The sequence below is a fragment of the Miniopterus natalensis genome, chromosome 15 (genome assembly GCF_054644295.1).
Source record: "Miniopterus natalensis isolate mMinNat1 chromosome 15, mMinNat1.hap1, whole genome shotgun sequence".
NCBI classification, from domain to species: domain Eukaryota; kingdom Metazoa; phylum Chordata; class Mammalia; order Chiroptera; family Miniopteridae; genus Miniopterus; species Miniopterus natalensis.
In genome coordinates this window covers 20,907,005-20,931,450 of record NC_142095.1, presented here as the reverse complement: position 1 = coordinate 20,931,450, position 24,446 = coordinate 20,907,005, and the positions used below count along the sequence as shown (strand labels likewise).

At 44.8% G+C, this 24,446-nt stretch overlaps 2 protein-coding genes across 3 annotated transcripts in view; one reads left to right on the top strand and one right to left on the bottom strand.

The window, feature by feature from the left end:
- Positions 1–3,533, bottom strand: part of HACL1 (2-hydroxyacyl-CoA lyase 1) — a 32,924-nt gene extending 29,391 nt beyond the window's left edge. The window contains exons 1-2 of one of the 2 annotated variants that reach the window (XM_016219726.2): positions 3,429–3,533; positions 3,141–3,245 (exon numbers count right to left, since the gene is read on the bottom strand). In XM_016219726.2, the coding sequence (XP_016075212.2) occupies positions 3,141–3,245; positions 3,429–3,518 (195 nt within the window). In that variant the 5' untranslated portion in view covers positions 3,519–3,533. Of the gene's footprint in view, positions 1–3,140; positions 3,246–3,428 lie in introns of those variants that run through there. The other variant, XM_087824928.1, reaches the window with a different exon arrangement.
- A 233-nt stretch (positions 3,534–3,766) lies between these two features.
- On the top strand, positions 3,767–24,207 carry BTD (biotinidase). Its single transcript, XM_016219728.2, has 5 exons — positions 3,767–3,813; positions 4,217–4,325; positions 16,231–16,495; positions 21,256–21,405; positions 22,609–24,207. The coding sequence occupies exons 3-5, from the start codon at positions 16,247–16,249 to the stop codon at positions 23,788–23,790; spliced, it is 1,581 nt and encodes a 526-aa protein (XP_016075214.2). The 5' UTR covers positions 3,767–3,813; positions 4,217–4,325; positions 16,231–16,246; the 3' UTR covers positions 23,791–24,207.
- The last annotated feature ends 239 nt before the right edge of the window (positions 24,208–24,446 follow it).

Below are 24,446 nucleotides of genomic sequence, written 5' to 3'. Positions count from 1 at the left end.
ATTAAATTCTTCTTAGTCTGGGACACAATTTTTTCCAGTATTATTTCTTCTCTTTTTTGGAAGGAAATAATAATTGGGTATTTTCTAAACTCCATTCAACTTTATATGTGATATATTGAACTTAAGTAAATCCACGTTAAGGACATAAGTGTAAAAAATTAAAAATAAAATTATAATGGTCCTGGCTGGGTAGCTCAGTTGGTTAGAGCATCATCCCCATACACCAAGGTTGCAGGTTTGATCCCCAGTCAAAGAGATGCAATGAAGAAAATAAAATATCTGTTGCAATAAGAACACTTCTTTGGACACTGGGGGGGGGCACTGCCCACCTATTAAAGCCACGTAAGAAATCTTGCTGCAGAATGCAAAATACAGAACAACATATAACAAAAATTATATTCCTCTGGAAATAGGTGTCAAAGTTTAAAAGGAACTGGTTTTATGGTCATAAAAAAATTTCCCTACCAAATTACCTCTACTCACAGGCAGAATAGTTTGTAGTACTTAAAAGAGCAGACTGGAACCAAACTGTTTTGATTCAAATCCCAGCTCCCCTAATTTCCACTGTGTAATTTTAGCAAGTTACTCTGTACCTTGGCTTCGTTATCTATAAAATGAACATAATTCACAGCATTGCTGTGAGGATGAAATCAGTTAGTACATGTAAAACAATCAAAATAGTGCCTGCACACAGTAAGATTTCAATAATAGTTAAATTCCTAACAGTTTGACTACTTACTGGAAAACTGGTCAATATATGTCTTGATTACACTAAGAATCTAATGAAACACAAGTCACAACCAACTATACCTTTCTCTTTTGTACAAATATGCAACTGGATGCCAAGACCTTTTCTGCCTCTCGAATGGCTTCTGAACCTGTTCTCACATTCTCTAGTTAGGTCTTCCTTTGACTGCTGCAAAGAGTCAGGCTGACTGAGGGGCATATGCACTGGGAATGTCCTACAGGCATCTCGAACTCCTTATGTCCAAATTTAAACTCATCACCTTTTCCCTCCAAATCAATTGGCTCTTCCCTCTGTATTCCCCATTTGAGTCAGTGGCACTATGATCCACTTAGTCAAGCAAGCCCAAACCTAGGAATCATCTCCAGAAGAGCCTCTCCTACCTAGCTGGTTAATGTCTATTCATCCTTCAAGACAGCCTGGGCATCATCTCCTCCAGGAAACCTCAAGCCTTAGGCTGAGCAGGGTACCTTTTTCTGAACTTCCACAGCACCCTAGATATATCTCAGTTACAGTATTTATCACATTATAATAAAACTGTTTGCGTCTGTCTCCACAGCTAGGTTATAAGCCCCTCAAGGACAGGAACTGTCCTTCACCTCCACTGTGTCCATCAAAGCACCTGGGACCTAAGGAGGCCCACAACTAAGCTTATGAGGATTGAAATAAAACTTCAAGCTGCCTTTCTGATCCATGCTCTATACTACCACAAAATCATCTTTCTAAAGTACAAATCTAATTATGGTGCTCACCTATTTATAAAAACCTTCAGTCTCACCCAGTGCCTATTGAAAAAATTCCACACTCCTTTTCCAGCTGTATACTCTCTACAGCCTACATTTCCAGACTCACAGGCCACCATGCCTTTAAGCTATCTTGATAGAACAGTATGAACAAACATTGCCTCTACAAGTTATCTTCTCTGTCCTACTCAAAGACAACTGGTCACCCTTTATATGTTCTGTTCTTTATGCATATATTCACTCAGAGTTACTATACTATACAATATACTTTTTTTTTTTCGGTGTGTCTTGCTCTCACCTTCTCAGACTGTGATCAACTTGAAGACCAAGACTATATATCATTGCTTCATTATATCTCCCACAGGTATATAACACAGCACTTGGTATATAGTATATACCCAATAAATATTTGCTGTATGAAAAAGCCAGATATCCCAACACTAGGAAAAACTAAAATATAAGTCCCATTAATAGGTCATTAACTTCATTTTCTCACACAGATGAAAGAATAGAATGTTGTTCCAACTAAGAAAAGTAGAAGGTAGAAGCAATACAAACTCAGTTTTAAGATTAAAAAAACCCCACACACAATTCTCAAACCTTATATGTAGGAATGTCATTCAGTTAATATGTACTAAGCATCCACATCATGCAAAAGACCTAACCAAGCCAGGCACTATGGGGACATAACAAACGAAACACAAATCCTGCTCTCCAGGAACGCAAATCCAATGGCAGAGGAAGGGCACACTTAAGGAGATCAAGGTAGCTGTCTGAGCAAGAAGTGGCAAGAGCTTGAATTAGAGGGCAACAGTGAGAGTGGAAAGCAGGCATAGTTAGCTTTAGATGGACTGTTAGTATATGACACTGCAGAAGCAGATTCTTGATCTTGAAACCAGCATTTCTGAGACAAGAGTGAGGCTGCGTTGACAGAGGAAGAGCTGAGACTGGGTTGACAAAATGTCCTATCTTCCTTTCTCATGCCTCCAAATAACCCTTTAAGAAAGGTGGCAGCAGGATGTGGTGGAACGAGCACTGGGCTGGGATTTAGGACACCCAAGTTCCAATCATGGCTGTACCATCTGTGATATGTCACCTTGCAGGGCTCCCGCTATATAACATGAGACCTGGCCATCACCTATTCACAGCGCAGGTATTCTCTGAGTACCTATCATGTGCAGGAACCACCTAGGGGATACACATGTGTCAAGAAGAAATAATAATCCCTGCCCTCCTGGAGCTCCAGACTAACAGGGAAGTCGGACCAGACAATAACACACAGAAACAGGCAGGCAACGGGTGAAGGACAGAGGACCCAGATTCAGACCTGGAAACTGTCCCAGTTCTGACACTACACTTGGCAGAGCACAACAGTGTACAGCGTTAAGAGCATGGACTCCAGACCCAAAATATCTGGGTTCAAATCCTGACTCCAAGGCAACAGTTGTCACCTGAGGCAAGTTCCTTAACCTCTCTGTCTCACTTCTCTCATCTGTCACCTAGGATTAATAGTTCCTGCCTCTCATAAAGTTGTTGTGATTGATCCGTGTAAAGTATTAGGACAGTCGTAAGCACCGAGTGTCTGCAAGGAGTATTTGCCGTTATTATTAATCATTAACAATACGGCCTGGGCTCCCCGCGCCCATACTCACCGCTTGCTCGTTCCTCATCCCCACGTATCTGATGCCCAGTTGCTGGGCGGCAATGGCGATTTCGGTCACTGGGATGCCCACGATGCCAAACATGTACTTCACATCCTGGGGGGGGACCAAGAACGGGGATAAATGCCCAGGTCCCCGCTACACGGTTCCCTCCGGGGCGTAGAAGGAAATCCTCACGCGAACCTCCCCCCTCCGCACCCCCACGGCAGTCCGGGTCCCCAACATGCTCGGCCCCCGCCGGCTGCCGTAGGAGCCTTCCCTCGGGCAGGGCCACCGTACTTGCGCTTTCAGAGCCTGGGCGATGACTGTCGCCCCGGACACCTGCTCCTCGCTTTCGCCGCCGCGCTCTGCGAAGTGACTCCCCGACATCTCCCACCCAGAAGCGCAACACCCCCTTGCAGTCGGCAGCGGGCGGTCACGGAGTCGCCCTGCGAAAGGAGCCCGGGAGACACCCCCTCTGACTGACAGGAGGAGGGCCACCAATAGCTCTAAATAGCGGCGAGCAAGGGGCGGGGCTACAGTGAGTCCCCGCCCCGCGTGGAGTGAGAACGTAAACACCCGCTCTCTCCAACCAGAAGCTTTTTTGGCTTTTGTACGCTCTGCCATTCGCGGGCCCGGCGTCGGGAGGCGGGGCTAGCAGGAGGCCGCGGCCTATGCCGAGCAGGTAAGAATCCGAAACTCGGACGCCTCGCCGGAGGACTGCTATTCCCCAGACATTCGGGGCCGCACGGTCGCGGACGAAGGGAGGCTGGGGGAGGGGCAGAGGGGACGTGACGGGGGGGCGCGCTCCCGGCCCCGGCTCCGCCCGGCGCGGGGATCCTGGGACTCGGGGCTGCGGGCGGGCGCCGCAAAGGCTGCTGGGACCAGGGCTGGTTGGACGGTTTCCGGTGCAAGGCGAAGTGGTTGTCGGGTATTGTAGTCCGGCTTTCTCGGCCCCCGTGTTCTAGGCTGTCATTTACACGTGTTTCCATGTATGCTTTCCTAACTGTGGATTTGCAACCTGTGAGGCATAGTAACACACGTTAATGAAGTCCGTAAGCAGTGTACGCTTTACCCCACTATTACAGATGAGGACAGTGTTTCCCAGCAGGAGATAAAGGGCCTTACCCAGAGCCATTGGACCCCGGCCAAGCCCAGACCCCCGCTCGTGTACTCTGTTCCCTGAGGCCACACGAGGTAAGAAGGGCCCCTTGAACCTGCCCTTGCCAGTAACCCACATTACTCTCCACTCTTGTCGGTTCCAAAGTAAGTAAATGTGGGTTTTCATGATTCTTGGATTCATCCCCTGTGAACAACCAGCCCCTGCAGCCGATAACCTTTTAAAACACATTTTTGAGTGAAAAAGATGCTTGCAATGTGCGATTTCTTAGGCTGTGGACTCAGGGTCTTTAGACCATCTGCTCAGTAACAATCTCCAATCACAAAGAGTGTAACTTAAGATATTGGAGGACTTGGAGTGTTTTAAAGCAGTAAGACCAGAAATACGGGGAAGGTAAAGGGACAGGCCAGTGGGTCATGGGCAGTGAAGTGAATGAAAAGCATTGGGCGTGAAAGCATTTCTAAACCCAGAGATTTCCAAACAATAGCCCTGGGCCCTTCCTGAAGGTCTTCCCCTGTGCATTTCAAGCCCTAACCCAACCCCAAGCTGAGGAGAGTGAAATGGCTGCCTCCCTAGAAATGGGGACCGAATCTAAAGGTAGCCTAAGAGGGAGATTTCTTTGAAGTCTCAGAGTTCATCTAAAAAATAAATGCAGATTTACATTCTACTCCAGAATATATACATATTTTAATATAAATGATCTCTCTATTGAGGTAAAATAAGCATAGAATTAAAGGTACAGATCTTAAATTTAGATGAGTTTTGACAATTGTAGATATCTATGTAACCACCACTTAAAATAAAAATGACATTGCTCTGGCCAGTGTGGCTCAGTTGGTTGAAGTGTCGTCGGTGCACTAAAAGGTCACAGGTTCCATTCCCAGTGAGGGAACATGCCCAGGTTGTGGGTTTGATCCCCAGTCGGGCACCTACAGAAGGCAACCAATCAATGTTTCCCTGTTACGTCGATGTTTCTCTCTCCATCTCCCTCTGTCTCTAGAATCAATTAGAAAAAGAAAAAATAAAAATGACATTTAAAACAATTTACCTGTCAAGTCAAATTGGCGTTTCAGAAAGATACAAAGCCTTCTGTGGTTTTGAATAGTCCTTGGCACACTATCTCCTGTCCCTGTTTGAGAAATGTTAAAATCCGAAACAAATGGGGACCAGCGCTGAAAATTCCTTGAGCCGACAAAACCAGTTTAATCACTCAAACAAAGCTGAAGCTTATTTTTCTAGACTTACTTGACCCTGGTCCTTTCTTGCTTATGCCTCTGGAAATCATAAGCAAAATTAGAAGTTTCCTAAAGTTGATATGAGGTAACCACTGAAAATTCTAGTAATATAACCAGTCACTGTGAAGAAAAATAAGTCACTGCTTTCTCTCTATATAATCTGCTTTATAACATACCCCTGTGCTTTGGTCTGAGTGCTCCAGGTGTATAAACTCTTTTTAGGTTTATTCACAGTAAATATTTACATATTATTACTTCACCGATTCATTGGTTTTACTTATGTTATTTCTAAACTTTTGACAGATGCATGGACTCCATCCCTTCTATTATCAGTTCATGGGACCTTGTGTACACTTCTGTGTCAAAAGAATTACTGATAGAATCACTCAGTATAAAGTGTGGTGAAATCTGAACTATGAGCTGTAATAAATCCCCTGATTTCAGATTAACTGGTTTTGCAAAAGGATTCTGCCCTTTAGCAAAGGGAAAAGTCAGTGAGACTGTTTAAACTTGCTTTCGCCTTTCCACCTTTCAGTTCAGGGTACAAAGTTCCACTGTTTCCTTGGGTCTGATGATTCAGCAGAAGTGAGGAGAGTCCCTACCTACAGGATTAGCAGGCACTGGGGACAACTCCTTTAAATCCAATCATAATTACAACGTTAATATATACCCATGTACCCAGCCCCTAGCTTAAGAAATGCAGTGCAAATACAATGGATCTCCCTGTGTATCCCTCCCCCCTTCCAGCTCCTTCCCTATGCCATAGAAATTCACCACTATCTTGAATTTGGTGTTTATAATTCCCCCATTGTCCATTCTATAGGTGAATACAGAGACAGGAATAATTGCTGCCACTTTTGTAGTCAATCTACCAAAGTATCTATTATCTAAGCACCATTCATAGTATAGTCAGTTCTTATCCTAGTGATCAATAATGTCATATATCAAATTTCCATATACATGTGGTCTGTCTCTGCACTCTCTGTTCCAATCATACACAACCTTAATTTCTATATTTTTAAAAGAAGTCTTTATGTTGGTGAAACAAGTCCTTCTACTTTGTTCTTTTGAAACCATCTCGTCTATTGTAACTAATTTCCTATTGCTGCTCTAACAAATGACCACAAACTTAATGGCTTAAAACTATATAAATTTTATTATCTCACTATTCTGTAGTTTAGAAGTCTACGATAATGTTGAGATGTTGACAGGACTGCGTTGTTTCTGGAGGTTTGAGGAAAGGATCAGTCCTTGTTCCTTCCAGCTTCTAGAGGCTTCCCACATTCTTGGCTCCATCTTCAAAGTGAGCAACATCACGCTGCTACGCCTCTGATTCTCTGTCTTCTGCTTCCCTCTCCCACTCATAAAGACTAGTGATTACAGTGAGCCTACCCAATAAGCCAAGAGAATCTCCCCATCCCACAGTCAGCTGGTTTACGACCTTAATTCTACTTTGTGGTGTAACCTAACACACTCATAGTTTCTGGGGATTAGAATGTCAACTTCTGTGAGGGACCATTATTCTGGCTTCTACATCTATTCTTGGCCTTTTTCTCTTTCATACATATTATGGAATCAGTTTATCAAGTGCCATGAAATTCACTGGGATTTTGATTAGAATTACATTGAATTATGCATCAATGTTTTGTGCTAAGATCATGAAAAGAGAGACATGTGCCTTGTGATGAAAGAACACACTACCACCCATAGTCTTACCAGAGGTATGGAACCTGAGTCTTACTCAGTCTCCTGATCCACCTTCCAATTTTCAAGAAATACCAATTAAAGAGAAAAGTTTGTACCTCAGCATGCATGTGCAATAAGCAAAATCCATTCTGTTGGAAATCTGCAGGTCAAATGACCAGGCATCTTCAACAGATTGATTTTTAAAAGAATGGAAAAGGAATCTTAAAGAATATACCAATCTTTTTAAATTGGGAAGACTAAACTGTAATGCTTAGGGATGCACATAGGGTAACAATTTTTTTTTTTTTTTAAGGAAGTGATAACTATAAAAGCCAGGGTAATGGTTACTTGGTCACTTATGGGTAGAGTTGCCAGATTTAGAAAAACAAAACAGGCCACCCAAGACTCCCAGTTAAATTTGAATTTCAGATAAACAATTATCTTTTAGTGTAAGTATGTCCTAACATACTTGTTTACCCAAAATTCAAACTTAACTGGCCCCTGTGTTTTATCAGACAAAATCTTGATTTTATTCAAGATGGTAATGCAGCTTACTTCCCAGCCTTCCTTATAGCTAGCAGTGGTCATGAGTCCCCTTGTGGGCAAAAACATTTACATGATGTCAATGGACAGAGTTTTTGGGAATTGAACTGAGTAATTGAACTGGCCAGATACCCACTCAACTTCTCCACTTAGCATGGTATAGTAAAACCTCGATATAATGCACTAATTTGGGCCAGAGGGTATCCTTTAAAGCTGAAAGTCCCTTATATAATAAAGTAGATTTTCTGAATGCATATGTTAAAAAATTGACAAATTAGTTTCCTTGTTTTTACTTATGTAAACACGTTTGTGTGATTAAAATTAAGTATATATGAAAAGTTTAATTTCACAGAAAAGTTTCCTGTATGTATTACTATAATTTTAAACTTATACTGAATAGACCTAGTAAATGCATGCATTCACCAGTCACTGTGAGTAAACAAATGCACAGGGCTGGGGCATGGCTTAGCACACGTGGGGACATTGGCTGGCACATGTTAAAACTGCTGCAGAAAATCATGCCAGGGGACAACAGAACCATGTACCACATGCGATGCAGTATGATCACATGCTAACCACTTGCTGAACATTGTTTACGAGCAGTGACTCTTGGATTGAAATATATAGATTGTAGTTGTGCATATGTAATTTATGTCGGCAAAATTACTACAGTGTTTTTTCCAATATATGGCCCATTTGCTAAAATTTGTTAAAAAATAACAGTGAATTAATAACAACAACCAAAAAAAACGCACGCCTGTTAATTTAATTATAAGCAAATCTTGGTTAAAAGCATTTAAAAATTAACAGGGTATTAATTTTCACATTTGACATATGGACTAGAAATTTTGTCTGTTAAGTCAAGGGTTTACTGTATTTTATATTTAAGGTTCTTTATCAGTTCTTTTGCCATAATTTTTCTACTCACCTCTTGGTTGGCAGAATTTTCTCTTCTATGCATTTTTTCCAAGAAAGGCTGATGAGAATACTATTTCCTGAGTTCTTGCATATTCAAACCTATTCTTTTTAAAAAAAAAAAAAAAATTGATTTCAGAGAGAGGAAAGAGGAGAGAGAAAGACAGAAATGTAATTGATCGGCTGCCTCCTGTGTGCCCCCTGCTGGGGATCGAGCCTGCAACCAGGGCAAGTGCCCTGACCTGGAATCTAGCAGCGATCTCCTGGATCCTAAGTTGATGCTCCATTGCTGAGCCACGCCCAGCCAGGCTATTATCTCTTATTTTTATACTTCAACCACAATTTGGCACAGTATAAAATTCCTGGTTCATATTTTCATTTCCCAAAGGACCGTATAGACGTATACTGGCATTGGCATTGTGGTAAAGTCTGAGGACAGCCTGAGTTTTTGCCCTTATAAATGCCCTTGATCTTTTCATTTGGATTCCCAAATGATTCTTACTTTATCTTTGAAAACCAGGAATTTTATTAGGCTATGTCTTGGTGTTGACATTCTGTTCCTTTCTTTCCTGAATTTTGGTGTGACCTTTCAGTCTATACATTCAAATCTGCTTTCATTTCTGGAGAGTTTTCTTCAGTTACATCTTTCAATACTTTTCTTGTTCTGTTAAGTGTTATCTATTGTTTATAACAAATTACTTTACCACACATTTAGTAGTTTAAAATACGACCCATTTATTATCTCACAGTATCTGTGGGTCAGGAGTCTGAGCATAGCTTACCCTGGGTCCTTTGCTTGGGACCTCACAAGTCTACAGTGAAGGTGTCAGCTGGGCCTGCAGTCTCATCTGAGGCTGAGTCCTTTCCCGAGCTCAAGTGCTTGTTGGAAGAATAATTTCCTTGCAACTATAGAACTCTGAGTTGTTTGGTTCTTCAAGGACAGCAGGGGGCAAAGTGTCTAGTAGAATATCTACCAACTACTCCTGTTTTATTCTTCTAAAATCAGGAAATTTATTTAAACAAATGAAAACCAGTAACAACCTGGTTCCACAATGATGTTCCTGTCAAGGCAAAGATAAGCACTGAGTCCTTTAACTGATCTGGATCAAAGTTGGGGTAGAGTTCCCTCCCCTAGTTTTAGTGTTTAAATACTTTGCTGCTCATTTTCACTGAAGATGGTAGAAACACTTTGAAAACTGCCAACATTCTGTCAACCCTATTGGAGAAATACTTAGGAGATAAAGATGGTTTGATTCATGTCTTTCTTTGATGGGAGGAAAAGACAAGAGTCAGAACGTAGGTTCTACATGCCTTTATCCCCCAAATGTGACCCCCAAACAGGAGCATCAGCATCACTATCACCTGCGAACTCGTTAGAAAATGCATATTCTCAGGCTCTACCCCAGACCTGCTGAATCTAAATTTCTGGGTATGGGGGTGTCCAGGGATCTGATGTCTAAGCCCCTAGGGGACTCAGTATCAAGCCCACATTTGAGAACCCCTGCTCTGGTCTGACCACCTGGAATTTCCCTTGGGTGTGCCACTTTGAATTTCTGTTTAATTCTGCCACAGCTGCATTGAAGACTGACTCCACAGTGTTCTTTGAAGGTTTGATTGATAAATTACCCCCTTTCTTCAATGTGTGCTAGGAGGGCTGGATCAGGAGCCTGGGTTCTAGCCTATTCTTGCCACTAATCAGTCCTGGAGTATTCTCTCACTATGAAGATAGCATTTTGCCACCTGCTCTCACAGGAAGATGACATGAAATAATGGATGTCAAAATGGCTTGAAAACAATAGCATGTAACATAAAATGCAATGTGGCATCAATATAAAATTTTGTCCCTATGGATCCCTTAACTCGGTCAGGTTTCCCCATGCGCTGTGCTGTCTGTCACAGTGTGGGCGGGATGCATTGCTTTGTACTCCAGTCACATCCTTGGAGTGCATGACTAAGATAAGAAATCACAACAAATTTAGAACTTGTGAATACAGAAGATGCAATAGGTCCTGGGAACATGGCAAATAAAAAACAGCTTCCATGAGACCAAAATCTTGGAAGATCAAATGTTTTCTCCCCCCCACACACACTGTAAAAGAGTTAGCTGAAGTATTAGAAATTAAGGAAAGGAGGGGAAAAGCCATCCATGTATTGCTTAAGAATCACTCTGCTCCGGTGGTGCGTGGGTTAATGATACTCAGTTTGTCCAGAGGGTGGCAGCAGCAAACCTGTAGAATCAGTCCCAGCTGGGGCTTTTGTTCTGTCTGCATAAAATGAAAAATATCCTTCTTACATTCAGCACCTGCGCATTTCAGGAAGAAGTTTTATTTGACTTAAATTATAAAGATAATTTCCCATTTGAGAAAATGGGATGACATGTTTAGATTCAAGAGCCATGATCCCTTGACTCCTCGTTTAGTGCTCTAAGATAAATTGCTCTAGCCAACAGAGCAGGAATAGGCGCTAAGGCTGGTCCAAAGTTACACTTCTGGGTATTGCTCCCTTTTTTTGAAGGTAAATAGCTGGAATTTTTTAAAAGGTGAAATCACAAGTTACGGGTTCAACTGAGAAGCTTGGTAATTTGTTCACTGTTCCTTGTGAGTTCAGCCTTGGACTTTGACTTCATCGCCAGTTGCCACTCACACGTGTTTTGCACTTGACATCTCCCACTGAGACATCAAAAGTGTTGGTGGTGGATAGGTTTGCACAAAGCTGTTCAAGCAAAAACCATTGTGGGACTTCTTGTTCCAGAGACCAGCCATGGGTAATCTAGCCTCGGAGGAGGAGAGAGGCAGAAAACAGGAGGCTTTCTAGGAAATGAAAGGTCTCTTTGGGGATTTCTTTCAGTTCAGATTATGTAAATTCGATGGGATGGACATTATTTCAAAGGATTTAGACGTGGGAATCACAAAATTCATGAGAACAGGTTTAAAACTATTTGGAACTTTAATTTACAGTGTTTTTCTTGGCTTCCTGTCAGATATACATAGAAACAGATACTCAGCTGATTCCAAATGACTCACGCAGGCCTTGTCCCATAGGACTCGATATTTCCTCTGCCGACTTTTCCCGCCTCATTTCCCAATCATGGGACTGTTCCTCTCCCTGACAAGTTAAAAGTGACAAGTTCTTTTGTTAACGATATCAATAGGTCTATATATAAATTTTTAAATGTATGTCGCTGCCTCTGAAATTATCTTAGTAAGAATACCTTAATAATCTCTAATTTTATTGCAAAAGACACTATTGTGCTAGCGTGGCTAGGCAGGAAACACAGCTAATTATCAAGATGAATCATTTAACAAGGTGGGGAAAAAAGCTCCTTGGGTGCAAAAATATCTGGTGATTGACATGTTACCAAATTTCCCCAAAATAGATTTCCATGTGATTTAGACTTTGATTTCTTTTCCTCTTAGATCAAAAGAACCTTCCTGATTAGGATTAGTGTTGGGGGGAACGTTTTCCATTCTGAAATGAGAACCAGAAGCTTCTGTAGGGCAGTTAGGAGATCAGGATGCTTGCTAAAGATGTCACTCCAGGAATTCTCTTCCCGCCTACCAGTGATTTCCTGTCTCCTGGATCTGTCCTCTTGGCACACTGTACGGTCCTTGCACGCAGTGGGGAGGCACTGGAAGATTCTGAGCGGAGGAATGTCATGATTGACTCAGGCTTTAACTGGATCTCACTGGTTGCTCTAATGAGATGACAATAAAGAGGACAGTGGCGACTGCTGGGAGGTGTGCGGAGGCCAGGGTGGGCTCCCATCTTATTTTTCCCTCTCACCTGATTTTCTGCTGCCTTCTCCTGGTCCCTGGCTCCAGCCAACTGTTCTCCTTTCTATTTCTTCAGCCCACCCCGCAAGCTTCCACATGGGTTGACTGAGCCATTTCTGTGTGGGATACTCTTCCCCAGGCATCCAAATGGCCTCCTCTCTGACTTTATTCAGACATCACCTCATGGAGGCTCCCCAACCATACTGATTAAAACTGTCCTTCATTCAAAACCAGGTCCTTCCTCTCCCTCCCCTGTCTTTATTTGTCCTCTGCATTGATCATCTGACATACTAGATTGTGGTCGTCCGTCTTTCTGTACATCCAGAGGGGACGCTTCATGAGGAAGGGCTGGGCTTATTCACTACTGTATCCCTGACACTTACACCTGTATCTGGCACACAGCTGGGTGTCCCATGGATGTCCGATGTGAGCCCTCTTGGCTCTGCTGTTTCCTGACAGTGGGATTCAGGGCATCTCACAGGCCGATGCTCCTCTCCCAGAGGGCTGTGGTGAGCAGGGCGTGTCAAGCAGGGTGTCATCTCAATGGTGCATTCTTGCTGGGCCCTTCCTGAAGCTTAGTCTCACCTGTCAAGCGCCCTCCAATGCAAGAGGAGGCATAGCTACCTTTATAGACCAGCACACACTTCTAGTGACCATTTTGTTTATGGCCCAGGTCCTGGCCAGCTCTAAGGGTGGATGAGTAGCCAGATCTCCAAGAACCTCATGACTTTGCAGAGCCCCTTGTTCCCAGGGAGCTCCCACACCCGCAGCCCACCTGTGCAGGTATCATGAGCCAGCACCCGGTAACCTCTGGAAACTGTCCCTTCCAGTCCTGCCTGCTGTGCCCTTCGAAGTCCCTGCCTTGACCTTGCTTGTTTTTTCCTGAGACAGTTGTGTAGTGCCAAATAAAAAGGGAAGCCAGCATTTGCAAATTTGGTTAAAATGGCAGCTATTCCCCACTCTTCAGCCGGGCCAACTGTTGCTCATGTTTTTATTGCAATTACACATTCTTGCCCACCTCATTAAGCTTGCTTCTTTCAGGCATGAATACCTGGTTGAATCTGCATAGCCTCTTATTATCGACCCACCTCCATTCTCGCACAAGTGATTGCCACTTACTGCTCCCCCACCTGGCTTCTTTTGTAAATAAGCGAAATTTTATTTTCTCAAGAGAGAAAGTAACGTGATATCTTGCTGTTTCCACAGTTTCCTTGTTTTGCTGGCTTGCAGGTCTGAGAGACTTCAACAAATGTTCTGTGTTCCCAGCTCTGTGGTGTACAGCTCGTAGTTGAGAAAGGGGGCTGCTGTGAATGTCACTCCTGACCTGCCTCCACCAGGCACTGGTTCAGATGCCTCCTCTCCCCACCCCTCTACCCCCAGCCTCAATTTCCCCACTTCTTAGTGAGACCATAATGGCCTTATACTTTAGAAATATTGAGACTATGATTTTGAAAATGAAAAGTCCCCCCACCCACTCCCCATTAGCATCATTATGAAAACAGAGATGGAATGGAAAATAGATTTTGAGACTTTTATAATTATTCTTTGCTGGCCTTCAGAGGCAAAATTCAGATAAGAAAGCTTATCAATTATACTTTTGTTTCTACCCAAAGACTCATGACTGCTCACTCAAAGGCCCCTTGTTCTAATCTTAAAACATTGTTGACAGTGTCCCAAATGAATGGCAGCAAGTCCTAGGGTTTGGTATTTAGATGGTACATTTATTCCCCTGGGAAAGAAGTAACAGTTTGAGAGGTGGCAGGGTTGGGGGGCAGAACTCCACGTGTTCTGAGGAGTATGTGATTTTCTGAGGATAATGACTGAGTATCCCTGGTCCTTGTTCTGTTGCTGAAAATAATCACGGTTACTTTTGTTTTTGGAACTTTTGAGAAGAAAAAAGGAAAAGAAATGAGCAGCCTGGAGAATTTGGTTTTGAAATGCAAACGCAGAAATTATGAGTCAAACTTGGGCAGGGCTTCATTTTATTTTGAAAGAGCAGCAATATGATTCCTGGATTTGTCTTTGTTCTCTTGGCGTTTAATCCGGATTCCTGGGCAGTTGGTCAGCCCCAGCCCATGTCCACAGAGCACGTGGCTGGGGCCTGGCACGCCACCTGGTGATTCTGCCCCGGCGGAGGGGCTTCAGCTGGGAGGCCAGCCTGGTTTTCAAGGCAGAACTGGGTTCTTCACTCTAAAGCACTTAGTAACACAGAATGGACAGTGTGGTGAATGCCCTTGGGGTTGTAGGGGAGGTAGAATAAATGGTGATAAACGGAGACTTGACTTGGGGTGGTGAACACACAATACAGTGTACAGTTGATGTGTTGTAGAATTGTGCACCTGAAACCTGTATAATTTTTTTAACCAGTGTCACCCCAATAAATTCAATAAAAAGGGGGGGGAAATAAAAATTCCTGTTCTTGGGGAAAAAAGGCACACAGAAGTGTCATTGTAAGTGGCATAATTCATAATTTACTTTTAATCTCTTATGGAAGGATTTACAAAGCTGAGTTTACTTTCTAGAATACTCTAGTTTATTTCCTAGAAAATTACATTTTATCACTGCAAAAGTATTTTCTTTCCAAATGAGTATGCTTTCCAGCAAGAGTTTTTGTTTTGTTTTGTTTTGTTTTGCTTTTAAATCTTAAAAAAAAAATTTTTTTAATATGTCTTTATTGATTTCAGAGAGCGGAAGGGAGAGGGAGAGAGAGAGAAACATCAATAATGAGAGAGTCATTGATCGGCTGTCTCCTGCACACCCCCCACTGGGGATCGAGCCCGAAACCCCAGCATGTGCCCTGACTGGGAATCGAACCTCGATCTCCTGGATCCTAGGTTGATGCTCAACCACTGAGCCACGCTGGCCAGGCTCTAGTAAGAGTTTTGAGTCACAGAGACAGAGGTGGAGAAGTGGTGATGGGCCATGGCAACTGTCAAGTTCAAGGAGGAAAAAAAAGTCACGGTGTGGTTGGGAGGCTTCTATTTATCTGTTCATAACAGACCGACCCTCACGTGGAGGTCAGCAGCTTCTCTGCTCCAAATGAAGAGCGTGCTGCTGCGTAAAGGGAGCCTTGCCCTGCGTATTCGTTACTAACCGAAGGAGCGCAGGGAGAATTTTACTCCACCCCTTTCTTTGTTTTGTTTTTTAATCGTCACCCAAGGAATGAGAATCATTTCTCCATTGAAAGGAGGGGGCAGAGAAGCACCGATGTGAGAGAGACACATTGAGCGGTTACCTCCCACACACACCCCAGCGGCAACCAGGGCCGGGGAGTGAACCTGCAAACCAGGTACGTGTGACCGGAATCAGACCCGCGACCCTCTGGTGTGCAGGCCGACACTCTAACCATTGAGCCACGCTGGCCAGGGCTAACCCACCCCGTTTTTACAAGCAGGAAAGGCCAGCTGCGTTATTAGAATCGCGACAGCCACGGCTGGTATGGATGACTGACCTGCAGCATGTTTGTGTGCGTGGAGGGCCGGCTGCGGGATGTGGAATATGTCACGGAATCATGTAGGACAATTGGAATAATTATTGTTGCCCAAAACGCAAGTGTGCAGCTAGAGGAGAGATTAGTGACGCAGACACTGGGTCTGTTTTGGAAATGTTCTAAAACCAGACTATTAACACAGTGAGCCATTTTAAACACAGCTACGTGTTTGGAGAGAAACACATACCCTTTTATTAGGAACATGAAACAAACCCTTTGAGCGGCAGTACCACGGCGGGTGAGTTTAATTGCTGGGAATTAATAAATCACAGTTGCAAAAGTTAAGTTCTTGGCAGGATTCTTTATTCAGCTGTTTTCCCCTGCCCTCGTTACATTCCAGATTTACGGCCTGCGTTATGTCTGGAGCCAGCCGCCCCCTTGCTCTTTTCCTCTGCGGCTGCTGTGCAGTGGCCCTGGGAGCCCACGCCGCGGAGCGCTGCGTGGCCGAGGAGCTCGACCCTGAATCTTACGTGGCCGCAGTGTACGAGCACCAGTTGATCTCGAGTCCGAACCCTGAAGCTCTCACCAGCCGCAAGCAGGCCTTGGAGCTGATGAACCAGAACCTCGACATCTACGAACAGCAAGTGAAGACTGCAGCCCAAAAGGCAAGACGTGCTCCTGGGGCAGAGCCCCAGCTTGTCTCAGGGAAAACTGCTCTTTAGCCCTGGGTCAGGGCTTCCCGCAGCCCCTCTGGAAAATCAGCGCCGTTGCTAGAGCTGAGTTGAAGCAGACAGTTGGCGAGAGTGCCGCTGCTCAGAGAGTGGTCCCTGGACCAGCAGCATCAGCAGCCCTGCTGACCTTGTGAGAAATGCAGAATGTGGGCCCCACTCAGACCTGCTGAATCAGACCTACATTTTAGCAGGATGGCCAGGTGATGCTTTTCATGGCAGGTCTGAGAAGCCAGGGCTGGATCCCTGGTTCTCGAATGTGGCTGTGTGGAGAATCGCTTGGCCAGTTCTAAACAAATGTGGGTGCCTGAGCCCCATGCCTGCAGAGTTAGATGGGCTAAGGGCTGGGCACTAGGATTTTTTAAGGCTTCCCAGTGGATTCCAATGTGCAGAAAATCTGAAAACCACCAGGCACGATGGCCTCTCATGCGCTCTGAGACATTCGGAGTTGAACTGAAATAGGCATCCATAGAACTGCTATTTGCTGCCTCCAGATTATTTGGGGTTCATTTCTGGTCTCAGTGCCAGACGGTGAACAGTCTTAAGAACTCAGTCCAGACAGAACTGAACCCAAAGGAACAAAGGGAGGTGGGTGCCAGCCTTTGTGAAAGCTTCCTGCTTGGCCCGAGTTTCCAGCTCCTGTCAGGAAGGGTGGGGCTGAGAGGGAAATGCCAGTGCCAGATGTTACTGTAAGAAAATGCCCTGTTGGGAAACCCATAACCAAAGGGAAGTTTGAGTTTTAACCTTGGCAGTGGGGTGACCAAGCCCAGCTGCTGGATGGGGAGCCTTACTCTGCCTCCACATGAGCAAAACTGCCCTGTGTCTGTGAGTTTAAGGGGCAGAACCAGTCATGCCAACAGGCTCTGCACCCCAAGCAGTCCCTGTCTCTGGTCAGGGTGGACAGAATTGCCTGGACAGCCACTGTCTATGGATGGTTACATTTAAATAGTCTAGCCTATAAGGCATACACACACAAACACGTACACACCCTAATGTTGGAAGGGAGCTTAAGGACCTGGTCCAAGTTCCTCTGATGGGTGACACTCCTCTCTTTTGTTCCCAGCCTGACATCCGGTTTCTCCTTGAACATCCTCAGTGGCCCAGAACGCCTGTCTCACAGGTCCCCTGGTTCCAGCTGAGGCCAGTGGGCACTTTGGGAAGGTCTTCCTTTCACTAAGCAACAGTTAGCCTCCCTCTAACAGCCACTTATTGTTCTATTCTCCGAGCTAATAAACAGGACAGACACTGAGTCCCTCATCCCGGTGTGCCACCTTCCCCACCTTGAGGACAGCTGTCCTGGTCCCCCTGGCATCTCTCCCCCAGGCTACATATACGGAGTTCCACCCACAGCTCCTGGAGGTGGGGATTTCAGACCTCCTATCAAGACTTCCCTCGTTGCCTCTGCTCCCAACTTTTCCCGAGGGCAGGGTGGGGTAGAGCTATCACCATTCTCATTCTAGACTTGTCCCCAGAAAGCTTTTGGCAGCCACATCTCACTGTGGATGCATGAGGCACTTGCTGTCAACTGAGACTCCTGACACGTAGTGGATACTGCCGTTGCCACCCTGTGCTTATAAAAGTCACTTATTTAACTTGAGAGCATGACTTCACAGGTATGCTGTTAAATTTCATCATTCCAGCCTGTTGGGCTATTTGGGGATCTTTACTGACATCTAGCATATGTTACTTTCGAGTCATTCACACATCTGATGGACGTCCCACTTACGTCTTCGTGTAGATAAATCCCAGGCTCTGTCATCAATCCGTCCTGATGACACAGATCCACTCTGGAGCACTCTGCACAGAGGTGTCTGCTTGCGTGGCACTCAGTGTCACCGCCTCTTGCTCCTGCATCCTGTCTTACAAGACTGTCCTAAGACATTGGGCAGCTGCCGTACTGAAACCCAGACACTGAGACTGAAGCGTCCCCCTGTATTTTAATAACCTGCCCCCAAGTGAAACACAGAGCATGTTTTTGTCAAACCCGTGCCAGCTGCCAGGCATCACTCCCTCTCTGTTTGTGGTCCAGGAGCAGGGACGAAGCTGTTGATATGACTGCTGTCAGTGTTTATAAATATCTCGGCGGCCCTATGTGGTTATATGTGTTAAAGCAACTTCTAAGACAAATTGATGCGAAGCATGTGTCAGAGTTTTGTATTAAACTCATGATAAGGGTAGAGGTTCCTGCACAAGCCAGTGGAAGTATTTCTCTCTTGAAAGAGGCACTTATAGGGAAGAAAAGGAGTCCAGCTTAAAGACGTTAGGCTGGTCGGTCACCTGGGTGGGCAACCGTAATTCCTCAGGAGTTCTTGATCTCATTGAGTTTATCCAAAAATTGCTCATGTCACTCATCAGGAATTTACCTATTTCCTAGAACATTCCTAGAAAGGAATGGTAATCACATCAGACCCAAGGTTCCTCCCCAGCTCAGGTCTGTTTCCTCTCCTCAATCCTGGCAGATACGTATTCCGGAAATCCAATTCAATTTTAATATCAATCTGACATCTATACATAACTGTCATTTTCCATAAAAAACAACAACATTCAATGCTCTCAAAGTTTTGTTTTTACTCAAGGAAATTATCCAAGTATAATTTTCAAAAAGTTAAAAACATGAGTCATACAAGTATGGAATGAACATGCGTCAAAGCTTTTACTGAACTCATTAATTTCTGAAGGAACCAGTAAGATGTAAAGCTGGCCCACTGAGAGTAGTGTGTGTCAGGCAGTCAGTCAAATGAAGGGGGAAGTGAATTTGCCAGTAGATACAGAACTAGTTAACGTCCTGCGGGGCAATAAAATTGTGACCTTTAGCGTGATGTTTTATTAAATGGGAAAGCCAAACAGTGGTCCGTTCACTAGAGAAAGTCTTTGAATGAGGCTAATTGGTACCCTAGTATATCTTGGAAAGGCATACAATTTGTCGTCTCTCTTTATTCCCAAGTTTGCGAAAATTTCCCTTTACATTGATCTCATACTCTGCTGGAGTGTACATTGGTATAATCTTTCTGGAAAGCTTTTTGGCAACATATGTTAAGAACATACAACTTCTCATACCCATGACCCAGTACTTTCACTTATAAAACTTTATTCCAAAGAAATCATCATCAGAGATTCAATCAAAGATTTGTGTACAACACTCATTCACTGAGTCTTTTGAACACCCTGCATGCAGATGGTCACCACTGTTTTATTACAAAAAGCTGGTGATCATTCAACCGTTCAATAATAGAGATTTAACTGCGGTGTCCTCTTAAATTAAATGTGGCCATTACAAATGATATTTTTGAAGGTATCTTTGTAGTCTTGATGTTTTATGTAGTGAGAAAGTCAAGATGGAAAACCATTATTTGTTATCTCAATTAGAGACAGAATGAAAATAGCCAAGATATTAACAATAAATACCTTTATGTCACAGGATTATGAACCCTTACTTTATATTTTCTGTTTTCCAGGTTTTCTATAGTTAAACTTTTGAAGCTTTATAGCCAGAAGAAATTTATAAAGAAAGTTTTCAGTGCATTCCAGAAATAAGTGACTCATATTGCCCGTTATTGTAGATTATTCATGCCTTCTCCGCCTTCCTCCCCCCCTTTCACTTTGGGGCAATGTCCCAGGCTTAACATTTGAAGCCATGGAAGCAGAAAACCGCAGAAGCATGAGGCCCTGGTGCAGAGAGCTGAGGGCTGCCCTGTTTGGATTTTCTTAGGTTGCCGCAGACATCACAGGGAGCCGAGGGGTCTCCAGGCGGGGAAGAGGCCTGCAGTGTGGTCAGGATTCTGAAGGGAGACTCCTAATTCCCAGTTGGAGAACTGCAAGTTAGAGCAGGTCCTTGTTTCTATTCTGAAATCAACACACTTGAATTTTACCCACCAGCTCAGTGGGTCCCAACCTTGGCTGCACCTTAGAGTCACCTGGGAACATTAACCAGAATCCAACCCACGATTGAAGCAAACTCTTTAGTGGTGGACCCAGCATCACCCCTACACAGAAAAACTTTTTTCAGGAATGTTTTTTCAGAAGTTCCCCATCTGATTTCAGTGCACAATGAAGGTTAAAAACCACTGGGCTGGAGATGCCACATCTGTTAATGAGCCCAGTACTCAAGGCCTTTTGTAGCTGGCCCATCTCCCATTGCACCACCAAGAGCTCCAAACCCCTAACTGTTAGCTTGGCAAACTCCTCCCTTGAACCCTCCTTCCCTGCACATGCCCCCAGGTGCATGGTTGTTCCCAGAGGACCTTGTCTTAGTTCCCTCAGAATTGGGCCAAGCGAGATAGCTTCCCCAAGACTAAGATCCCTGATGAGAGTTCAGCCACCATTTTTTTTTTTTTTAAATATATCTTTATTGATTTCAGAGAGAGGAAAGGAGAGGGGGAGAGAGAGGGAGATAGAAACATCAGTGATGAGAGAGTCATTGATCGGCTGCCTCCTGCACGCCCCCAACTGGGGATCGAGCCTGCAACCTGGGCATGTGCCCTGACCAGGAATCGAACCTCGATCTCTTGGATCCTAGGTCGACGCTCAATCCCTGAGCCACCCCGGCCGGGCTCAGCCACCATTTTTTTGCCTCGCTCCTGGTACACAGACAGCAATTGCTTGATGGCTGTCAGATGCACGGATGAAAGAGTGAATGAATGAAGGGGTCCTCCCCATTATCTGATAACATGCCATACTTTGATGTTTTTGACTTACAGGGTGTACAGATTATAGTGTTTCCAGAAGATGGCATTCATGGATTCAACTTTACAAGAACTTCCATTTACCCATATTTGGACTTCATGCCGCCTCCTCAGTTGGTCAGGTGGAACCCATGCCTGGAACCCCACCGATTCAGTGACACAGAGGTGTGTGAGCGTCCTAGCCATCCTCCTCAGTGGGCCAGAGGCATCCAGAGATGAACCAAGCCAGGGGCCAAAGCCAAGACATGTTAAATTAGACTGAAACGGAACCCTGGGGTCCTAAAAGTGAAACCCAAACACCAGATGCCACACATTCATCTTGTTAAAGAGTGTCTGATATGACGAGTCATTTACTCATCTATGGATCTTCCCATGTATTATTACACAAGAAATACATAAATATACGTTTATAAAACAAAGTGAAAGCCCACCTTCACCACACCCCAACTCTCATCCTACTTCCCTTCCGAGAGAAACTGCCATCGACAACTTGATGTGCGTCCAACTATATTCTTTTCTATGCATTTTATAATTGACATTCTTTTTTTAACACACTATATGCTTATTCTTTTTTAATTCTTGCTATCATAACCCATGTCTCAATGAATGTCCTTGCACACATATTTTTGTAAACATGTCTAAATTTTCCTCTGCAAGCTGAGATTCCTAGAAATGGAATTTCTCAGCAGAAGGATAGGCACAGTTTAAGTTATTGTAAAGAAAGCCAGATTTTCTTCCTAAAAGATTTTGATTTCGCTTTACCTCCCCAGTGATATGCATGAGTGCCTGTTTCCCCATCCTTCGGTCAATGTAAGATAGAATAATCTTTTTAATTCCTGCCAGTCTTATGAAGGTGAAAAATATCTCGTCATTATTTTATTTTTTAATATGTCTTTATTGATTTCAGAGAGGAAGGGAGAGGGAGAGAGAGAGAGAGAAACATCAGTGATGAGAGAGTCATTGATGGGCTGCCTCCTGCACGCCCCGCACTGGGGATCGAGCCCGCAGCCCGGGCATGTGCCCTGACCAGGAATCAAACCTTGATCTCTTGGATCCTAGGTCGATGCTCAACGGCTAAGCCACGCCCAGCCGGGCTCGTCATTATTTTAATTTGCATTTCCTTAGTACTAACAAGGTTGAGCATCTTCTCAGATGTTTGTCGGTCATTTGTATTTGTTCTTTAATGAGTTCTTCCTATCCTTTGCGCATTTTCAGTAGTGGTTGCTATTTTTATTGATTTATGATGGCTATTTATATATTATGAATACAATACAGGTACTTTTCTATTTTAAAATTATAAGGCAAAAGGCAGGATTTAAAAAACCCATTTCTTTATACATGTATTTATACCTTTTTCCCCTCTTCTAGGTCCTCCAGCGCCTGAGCTGTATGGCCATCCAGGGAGAGATGTTCCTGGTGGCCAACCTGGGGACGAAGCAGCCTTGTAACAGCAGTGACCCAGGGTGCCCAGGGGATGGAAGGTACCAGTTTAACACGAACGTCGTGTTCAGCAACAACGGAACCCTCGTAGGCCGCTACCGCAAACACAACCTCTACTTTGAGGCGGCTTTTGACACCCCTCCGCAGGTGGACCACGTTATCTTTGACACGCCCTTTGCCGGCCAGTTCGGCACGTTCACCTGCTTCGACATCCTGTTCTTCCAGCCGGCCGTCAGCCTCCTCGGGGGCCCTGAGGTGAGGCACGTGGTGTTCACGGCCGCCTGGATGAACCAGCTCCCGCTCCTGGCGGCCATTCAGATTCAGAGCGCTTTCGCCATAGCCTTCAATGTCAACTTCCTGGCTGCCAACATCCACCAGCCGTCTCTGGGGATGACTGGAAGTGGCATTCACACGCCTCTGAAATCCATCTGGCACCATGACATGGAAAGCTCCACGGGTCACCTTATAATTGCCCAGGTGGCCAAAAATCCACAGGGTCTCATTGATACAGAGAACGCCACAGAGAAAACGGACCCATTCCATACTAGATTTTTAAAGCTCTTGGCAAGCGACCCACACTGTGAGAAGGATTCTCAGGAAGTCCATTGTGATGGAGACATCAGATGGAACATGAATGATCCTCCCACGTTTCACTCTGAGATGATGTACGACAATTTCACCCTGGTCCCCGCACAGGAGGCGGAGGGCCATCTCCGAGTCTGTGCAAATGGCCTCTGCTGTTATTTACTCTACCAGAGGCCCACTGTGTCCCAAGAGCTGTATGCCCTGGGGGTCTTCGATGGCCTTCACACCGTGCACGGCACTTACTATGTCCAAGTTTGCGCCCTGGTCAAGTGCGGGGGTCTCAGTTTTGACACCTGTGGGCAGGAGATCACAGAGGCCACGGGGATGTTTGAGTTCCACCTGTGGGGTAATTTCAGTACTTCCTATATCTTTCCTCTGCTTCTGACCTCGGGGATGACCCTGGAAACCCCTGACCAGCTCGGCTGGGAGAATGACCACTACTTCATGAGAAAGAGGGGACTGTCCTCTGGCCTGGTGACAGCAGCCCTCTATGGGCGGTTGTATGAGAGGGACCATGGAAAGTGAGGGCTGGGCTCTGGCTACCGTGGGGACAGCCCTGAATTTGCACAGGCCACAGCTCATAGCACTGGGACCACCTCTGCCCATCCTGGGAGCTGTGGGAAGAAATAGGGGAGGCAGATCCCCCCCAATGTCCCCTCCTCTTAAATGAAAATTATTGAGCCATTTTCTTGTATTTTCCACCCACATTTATCTTTTCCAAGCCGTGTCTTCCTCCAGCAAATCTCCCATTACACAATTGGCTTTAAGAGCTAAAACAAGCCTGGCCCATGAGGCTCAGCGGTTGAGCATCCACCTAGGATCCAGGAGATCGTTGTTTGATTCCCGGTCAGGGCGCACGGCCGGGTTGTGGGCTCGATCCCCAGTCGGGGGCCAGCAGGGGCAGCAAGTCAGTGACTCTCTCATCACTGATGTTTCTCTCTCTCTCTCTCCCTCTTCCTTCCTCTCTCTGAAGTCAATAAAATAAACGACAGTTTGTATTTTACACATCCACAGAGCAGTGGGGTGTGTGTGTTTCCCTTATTCTTAATCAGTGACATAAGCATTTCACAGGCCTCCAACGTTTTCTAAGGGAAGAAACAAACAAAGCAAGAGCTGCATTAGAAATGGCTGCCCTGGGGCCCTTTCCACGCTGGGCAACCAGAGCTCTATCCAGATGAAAT